Below are 8,103 nucleotides of genomic sequence, written 5' to 3'. Positions count from 1 at the left end.
GAGACAGGGACCCCTGGTTCCAGACACGCCAGCTGGGGGAAACCCCCTCCCCACCCCCACCCTATCCAGCCCTGGAAGGAATTTGGAGGTTTCAGTGAGATCTCCTCTCGTTCCTCCAGAGAGGTCGGTCCCAGTCTGCTTCCTCTCTCCTCCTGGGACAAACCCCCCATCCCGTGGAATCGATCCGGTGACCCTTTGCTGCACTCACCTGAACCTCCCTCAGGTGGGGAGCCCAGACCTGTCCACAATATTCCAGGTGCGGTCTCCCCCGGGCCCCGGATAATTGGAGCGAGACGCCTCAACTCCTGGACTCAACCCCTCTCGCAGTGAAAGCCCACGGACCGTCCCCCTCCTGACTGCTGCTCTCCCTGCAGGGAACGTCCAGTGAGTGGTTCCCAGGGACTCGGCTCCCTCTCCACACCAACACCGTCCCGTCTCTCTCCGTCTAAAACCTCCCCCAGCTTTCCGTTTTTTACTCCTGCTGCAGAGGATGAGAACGCATTTCTCCATCTGCCCTGTCCTGCCCCCTCCCTCACCCTGTCCACACCCCAGAAACCTCCCTACGCCCCACTTAATTCCCTCGACCAAACCTTGTTCCTTTTTACTTCCCTTGGCTGAGACCACTGTGTTTCTGCAGCTGTTCGCTGCACCCACCACCCTGCCCACAGAAACAGCAACTCCAGTCTTCGTGTCATCACGTTGTGTTTTAATTCACATTTTCCAGAGGAGAACAGCGGTGCTAGGCTAAAGGGCAATTGATCGGTGGAGGAAGTGTGTCCCACCCTCGGCCCCTGACCCGGGGCTGACCTGGGAAGAGGCATTTGAGGGTGGGCTGGAGGGAGGGGCATGGTGAGGGGAGCTGGAGGCAGTAACTTCACAACATGGGCTACAGTCCCTCTCACTCATTCTTTCTGTGCCACATTCTCTCTCTCCCCCTTTGCATTCACTCCTCTCCGTTCACTCTTTCTCCATTCCTCTTTCTACTCATTCTCATTCAATCTCTCCCCATTCCCTCAATCACCCCCTTTATTTATTCCCTCGCTTCTCCACCGCTCTCCTTCATTCACTCTCTCAGCCTCTCTCCATCACCCTCCCCCCCTTCTCTCGATTCACTCTGTCACCCTCTCTGATTCAATCACTCTCTCAGCCTCTCTCTCTCTCTCCCTCTCTATCGACCTGCCTCAGCCACTCTCTCTGCAACATTCAGCATCTGCATCTTATTCACTCTTTCTCTATCACCCTGTCTCAATCACTCTTTATCATCTCTGCGTCATTTCCCTTCTCTCTCTCTCTCTCTCTCTCTCTCTCTCTCTCTCTCTCTCTCTCTCTCTGCCACTCCTCCCATCACTCTCTGCCCTCTCCCCAGCCTCGCTCTCCTCAGTGACTCTGCCCACTACGCAGCCGGCTGGCGGTTTGGATTGTCAGGAGTTTGACACCCGGTGGGGGGAGGGGGGAAGAGAGCCTCACGGGTCCTCCCACCTTCTGCACCCTGCCCTCCATTAGCCCCCACCCTCTTCCCAACTACTGCCCCCCTGCCCCTCCCTGCCAAGCGGAAGGGTGAGAGAGTGCACCCTGGCCATCCCAGCTGGGGGGCGCAGGGAAGGCGCCCTGCAGGCAGAGCTCGAAGTTGGAGAGTCCGATGCCGAGGCCGAAGCCGGCGATGTCGAAGCTGGAGAGGTGCCCGCGGCAGAGAGGGCAGTGGGAGTCCTCGTCTCCGGCAGCTGGCCCCTCGCTCACTGCCGGCGCCACAAACAGCTGGCGGCAGGCGGCGCACTGCACCGCCCGCTCACCCTCGTGCTGGGGCTGATGGGCCAGTAGCTCGGGCCACGAGCCGAAGCCCCTCTTGCACATGCCGCACTCGAAGAGGGCTGGGGCAGTGGGGGCGGTGGAAGGGGCTGGGGTCTCTGCCAGCCGCCCTGTGCCCGTTGCCAGTTGCTGGGCGCGTGCCTCCTGTAGTTGGCGCTGGGCATCGGCTGCCAGCTGCTGGGTGCGGGCGTCTGCCAGCCGTTGGGCCGCAGCTCGGGCCAGCTGGTCGGCCATGGCTGCCTCTGGCCCGTGCACGTTCTGGTGCTTGCTCAGGCCGCCCGCCGTGTAGAAGCGGCGCTGGCACACGCCGCACTGGAAGCCGGGCTCGCCCGAGTGCTGGCGCTCGTGCAAGCGCAGGCGGGCAGCACTGGGGCAGCGCTGGGGGCACAGGCGGCACTGGAAGAGGCCACTGGGAGTGGCAGCGTGCGTTAGCCGGTGTTTGGCCAGCACGCTGGCTGTGTAGAAGCCCTTGGAGCAGAGCTGGCAGCGGAAGGGTTTCTCGCCAGTGTGGGTGCGCCCGTGCACGCCCAGCTCGCTGGACGTGTAGTAACGCTTGGGGCAGTGGGTGCAGGCGAAGGGCTTCACCCCGGTGTGGGTGCGCCGGTGCTTGGAGAGGTCGCCCGAGCGGTAGAAGGACTTGCCGCAGAGCGGGCAGCAGTACGGGCGCTCACCGGTGTGGGTGCGCCCGTGCACCCGCAGCTCGCTGGCGGTGTAGAAGCGCTTGGGGCACTGGGAGCAGGGGAAGGGGCGCTCTCCGCTGTGGAAGCGGGCGTGGATCTTCAGCTCGCTGCCCGTGCAGAAGCGCTTGCCGCAGGATGTGCAGCCATGGGGGCGCTCGGCACCGTGGGTGCGCTGGTGCTTCACCAGGTCGCCCGAGCGGTAGAAGCGTCTTGGACACTCGCCGCACAAGAAGGGGCGCTCGCCGCCGTGAGTCTGCTGGTGCCGGCGAAGGTCCCCCGAGGTGAAGAAGCGCTTGGTGCAGTCGCCACAGGCGAAGGGCCGCTCCCCACTGTGGAAGCGGCGGTGACGGGTCAGGTTACTGCTGGAGTGGAAGCGCTTGCCGCACAGCGGGCACTCGAAGGGCCGCTCGCCGGTGTGGGTGCGCTGGTGCTCCAACAGGTGCCCCAGCCGGCCAAACCGCTTGCCACAGGCGGTGCAGGGGTGCGGGCGCTCGCCGGTGTGGGCTAGCTGGTGGGCCCGCAGCTCGCTGGAGGTATAGAAGCGCTTGGGGCAGAGATGGCACGGGTAGGGCCGCCGGCCGCTGTGGAAGCGCTGGTGAGACGAGAGCTCGGAGTAGGTGGGGTAGCAGCGGCCACAGATGGCGCATTCGAAGGGCCGGGGGGCTCCGTGACGGGGCCGGTGCAGGGCCAGGTGGCTGAGCGTGGCAAAGGTCTTGCCACAGACGATGCACTCGAAGGGGCGCTCGCCGGTGTGGGTACGCAGGTGCCGCTCTAGGTGGGAGGGGCAGGCAAAGCCCTTGCCACACTCGGGGCACGGGAAGCGGTTAGGGCGGCGTTGCCTCTTACCCCCACCCTCACCCTCACCCTCACCCTCACCCTCACCCGGCTCGGGATCCCCGTCCTGTTCGTCCATCCCGTTCTGGCCAGCTGGGGAGGGAGCATCTCCCTCGGCATCGTCCTCCGCCTCTGGGAGGCCAGAGAGATGCGGGGAGCCCTCAGCCATGTCCAGGTAGGGGTCAGGGCTGGGCTGCAGTGGGAAGAAGTCCTCATCCTCCTCACCCTCTTCCTCATCCCCCATCCCCTCCTCCTCCCCCATCCCCTCCTCCTCCTCTTCTTCCTCCTCCTCCTCCTCCTCCTCTGTGGGGGTCCACAGCAGCCTACCCGCAGCTACTGGGGGCTTCGGGCACTCCCCCTTCTCCAGGACGGGAGGGTCCCCTGCGAGCGAGGCCGGTGGTCCGGCGAGAGTGGACGCGCGGGTCTGCTCCTCGCCCGGACCCTCCCCCTCGGCGGGGGAGGGGAGGTCCTGCTGGATGTCGGGGGTCCGGGACAGCTGGGGGCACGGCAGGGAGGCCATCACTGCAGCAAGAAGCACAGAGTCAAGACATGGAAATGGTGGAGTGGGTCTCGGGTCACCCACCACCACAAACAGCACCGACACCCGCCCTCCACCATCACCGGCCCCTCCCACGGTGCTGCACCACGGCAGCTCACACCCCGCGCCACCACCACCCCTCCCACCGCGCTCCACCACCACCCTTCCCACCGCGCTCCACCACCACCCCGCCCACCGCGCTCCACCACCACCCCTCCCACCGCGCTCCACCACCACCCCGCCCACCGCGCTCCACCATCGCCCCCTTCCACCGCGCTCCACCACCACCCCTCAACCCCCGCTCCACCACCACCCCTCCCACCGCGCTCCACCACCACCCCGCCCACCGCGCTCCACCACCACCCCTCCCACCGCGCTCCACCACCACCCCGCCCACCGCGCTCCACCACCACCCCTCCCACCGCGCTCCACCACCACCCCGCCCACCGCGCTCCACCATCGCCCCCTTCCACCGCGCTCCACCACCACCCCTCACCCCCCGCTCCACCACCACCCCTCCCACCGCGCTCCACCACCACCCCGCCCACCGCGCTCCACCACCACCTCTCACACCCCGCGCCACCACCACCCCTCCCTCCCCACTCCACCACGGCCCCTCCCATCCCACCCTCCCTCCCCACTCCACCACCACCCCTCCCTCCCCACTCCACCACCACCCCTCCCACCCTGCTCCACCACGGCCCCTCCCACCCCACTCCACCACGGCCCCTCCCACCCCACTCCATCACTACCCCGCCCAACCTGCTCCACCACGGCCCCTCCCACCCCGCTCCACCACAGCCCCTCCCACCCCATCACTACCCCGCCCACCCCACCACCGCCCCTCCCACCCCGCTCCACCACCGCCCCTCCCACCCCGCTCCACCACGGCCCCTCCCACCCCACTCCATCATCACCCCTGAGCTCGCTCCATCTCCGCCCCTCCCTCCCGATTCACAGTACAACGCTCCCACAGCACCCCTACCTCTCAGTATGGCGCTCCCACACACAGCGTGGCGCCCCCTCACTGCCCCTCACACAGCGTGGCGATTCCTCGCTCCCCCTCCTACAGTACGACACTCCCTCAGTGCTCCTCCCCCCTCAGTATGACGGTCCCTCACCGCCTCCTGCCCCCCCCCCCCCCCATGGTGCGGCGCTCCCTCCATAGTGTGGCACTCCCTCGTCATCCCTCCCACTGCACAGCGCTCCCTCACTGCCCCCTCCCACAGTGTGACACTCCCTCACTGCCCCCTCCCACAGTGTGGCTCTCCCTCACTGCCCCCTCCCACAGTGTGGCTCTCCCTCACTGCCCCTCCCACAGTGTGACACTCCCTCACTGCCCACTCCCACTGCACAGCGCTCCCTCACTGCCCCTCCCACAGTGTGACACTCCCTCACTGCCCCCTCCCACAGTGTGGCTCTCCCTCACTGCCCCCTCCCACAGTGTGACTCTCCCTCACTGCCCCTCCCAGTGTGGCTCTCCCTCACTGCCCCCTCCCACAGTGTGACTCTCCCTCACTGCCCCTCCCAGTGTGGCTCTCCCTCACTGCCCCCTCCCACAGTGTGACACTCCCTCACTGCCCCTCCCACAGTGTGGCTCTCCCTCACTGCCCCCTCCCACAGTGTGACTCTCCCTCACTGCCCCTCCCAGTGTGACTCTCCCTCACTGCCCCTCCCAGTGTGGCTCTCCCTCACTGCCCCTCCCACAGTGTGACGCTCCCTCACTGCCCCTCCCACAGCACGTTAATCCCTCACCACCCCTCAATGTGACGCCCCCTCACTGCCCCTCCCACAGTGTGACACTCCCTCACTGCCCCTCCCACAGTGTGACGCCCCCTCACTGCCCCTCCCACAGTGTGACACTCCCTCACCCCCCCTCCCACAGCGTGGTGCCCCCTCACCGCCCCTCCCACATCACGTCGCTCCCTCACTGGCTCTCCCACTGCCCTTCTCTCCTGGACCCTGCATTCACTCACCAATGCGTCTCTCTCTATTCCAGTGGTATACTTGTCCCAGTCAGTGGTGGGATGTCGTACCCGGCTCTTGTTCTCCTTGGTCCAAGGGTCCTGCAAGCAAGGACACACTTTGGTTGGGCAGGGGAGATTCTCAGTACCTGTTTTATGCCCCTCCTTCACCTCTGCTATTGCCCGGGGGTTGTTGCTGCAGTGTGGAGCAGAGGACCCTCTCTCTGCCTCCCCCTCCCCCTCCCCCTCCTGTCCCAGCCTCTCTGCCCCTGCTCCTGTCTCTCACTCCCATTCCCTCTGGTCCCCATCTCCACTCCCCCCCCCTCCCCATTCCCTCTGGTCCCTATCTCCACTCCCCCCCCCCCCCCCCTCCACACACACTCCCCTCTGCCCAGTCATTCCTTCTCATCCTCTCTTTCCATCCCTGGTTTCACACCCTCTGCCCCGGTCTCCCACCCCCTTGCCCACCGTCCTGCACTCTTTCCACCCTTCCCACTCGCTCGACTCATGACCTGTTCCCTCTTTCCCTCCCAACTCCCACTCTCTACACCTCCGTCCTATTCTGTCTGCCCCAGTCTCGTTCTCTGTCTCTCACTGTCCTGGTCTCCCTCTTTCCCTGTCCCAGTCTATCTCTCTCTATAGACTGTCTCTCCCCCTATTCCCATCTCTCTCTCTCACCCCTTTGTTCCAGTGTCTCTCTAATCCTGTCCCAGTCTTTCCCTCTACGTCCCCGTGTCTCTCTTTCCTGTCTCCCTTCACTCCCCATTTCTCTGTTCTCTCTCTCTTTCCCCATTTCTCTGTTCTCTCTCTCTCTCTCCCCCATTCTGATTTCTCCGTCTTCCACTCTCCCTTCCTCTGGTCCCCATCTCACTGGGTCTCCCTGCCCCTCGTTCCTGTCTCTTTCCCTGCTGTCCTGGCCCTCTCCCTCAACACTCTTTCACCACAGTCCCAATATTTCCCTCCTCTCGTCCTGGCCTCATTCTCCCCCTGCCTGTCTCTCTTCTCCCCCCCCCCCCCCCCCCCACCACACCATCCCTCTCTCTCCCCCCCCGGTCTCTATCCCCATCTCTCCCAGTTTCAACCCGTCCCCGTCACTCCCTCTCCCACCCCCTCCCCTCACCCGTCTCTCTACCCCCCCATCCCGGTCTCTCTCTCCCCCCCTTTCCTGTCCCGGTCTCTCCCCTCGTCCCCGTCCCAATCTCTTTCCCCCGTCCCTGTCTGTCTCTCTCTCTCTCCTCATCTGGGTCTCGTTCTCATCTCTTTCCTCATCCCCATCTCTCTCTCTTTATCCTTGTCTCTCTCTGTCCGTCTCTTTCCTCAACGTTATCTCTCTCTTTGTGTCTCTGTCTCTCTTTCTCTTGTCCCCGTCCTCTCTAATCCCCATCTCTCCTGTCAGTCTCTCACTCCCCCCCCCCACCCCCACGGTCCTTAAATCTCTCTCTACCTGCCTGTCTTTCTCTATCCCAGTCCCCATTTCCCTCTATCATCTTGTCCCAGTCTCTCTCCTCTTCCCTGGTTCCCGTATTACTCTCTCGTTGTCTCTTTCCCTCACCTGTCCTGGCCTTTCTCTCCCCCCCCCCCATCCCAATCTCTATCCGTACTAGTCCCGCTCTCTCTCTCTTTCTCTCTCACTCACCCAGTCGCCCATTCCCACTCCCTCCTCCCTGTCATAAAGTCATTCGGCGTGAAAACAGGCCCTTTGACCCAACTTGCCCACACCAACCCCATCTACACTATTCCCACCCTTCTGCAGTTGGCTCATATCCCTTTAAACCTGTCCTATAATGTACCTGTTTCAATGTTTCTTAAATGTTCTGACAGTATCTGCCTCAACTACTGCCTCCCCCGGCAACATCCTCGTAAATCTTTCCTGCAATCTTTCCTGCTTAACCTTTCCTGTAACAGGGTGAGCAAAACTGAACACAATACTCTAAATGTGGCCTCATCAATGACATAAAACGGTAACATGGCCTCCCAACCTACACAATACTCTGACTGATGAAGGCCAATGTTCCATAAGCCTCTCGACCACCCTATCTACTTGTGACGCCACTTTCCCTCTGTTCTCCCCAGAGCCCTGTAAGTCCTGCCCTGGTTTGACTTCCTCTCTCCCTCCTTGTTCCAATGCCTCTCTACCTCTTCCTTGTCTCTCTTCTGTCTCTCCCTCCCATTCCCCTCTCCCTCTTTCTCTCGTACATCCCTATTTCTCTGCCTTCCATCTCTCTCTCTCTCTCTCTCTCTCTCTCTCTCTCTCTCTCTCTCTCTCTCTCTCTCTCTCTCT

At 63.3% G+C, this 8,103-nt stretch overlaps 1 protein-coding gene across 6 annotated transcripts in view; it reads right to left on the bottom strand.

The window, feature by feature from the left end:
* Nucleotides 1-692: 692 nt before the first annotated feature.
* LOC144605460 (uncharacterized) overlaps nucleotides 693-8,103 on the bottom strand; it is a 73,464-nt gene continuing 66,053 nt past the window's right edge. For 5 of the 6 annotated variants that reach the window (XM_078420748.1, XM_078420749.1, XM_078420747.1 and 2 more), the window contains 2 exons: nucleotides 5,835-5,924; nucleotides 693-3,842 (listed from right to left, as the gene is read on the bottom strand). In XM_078420748.1, the coding sequence (XP_078276874.1) occupies nucleotides 1,522-3,840 (2,319 nt within the window). In that variant the 5' untranslated portion in view covers nucleotides 3,841-3,842; nucleotides 5,835-5,924 and the 3' untranslated portion in view covers nucleotides 693-1,521. Of the gene's footprint in view, nucleotides 3,843-5,834; nucleotides 5,925-7,612; nucleotides 8,031-8,103 lie in introns of those variants that run through there. The other variant, XM_078420750.1, reaches the window with a different exon arrangement.

This window comes from Rhinoraja longicauda, chromosome 24 (genome assembly GCF_053455715.1).
Source record: "Rhinoraja longicauda isolate Sanriku21f chromosome 24, sRhiLon1.1, whole genome shotgun sequence".
Taxonomy (NCBI): domain Eukaryota; kingdom Metazoa; phylum Chordata; class Chondrichthyes; order Rajiformes; family Arhynchobatidae; genus Rhinoraja; species Rhinoraja longicauda.
Note: the sequence above shows the minus strand (reverse complement) of the source record. Positions and strands in the feature narration are given on the sequence as shown.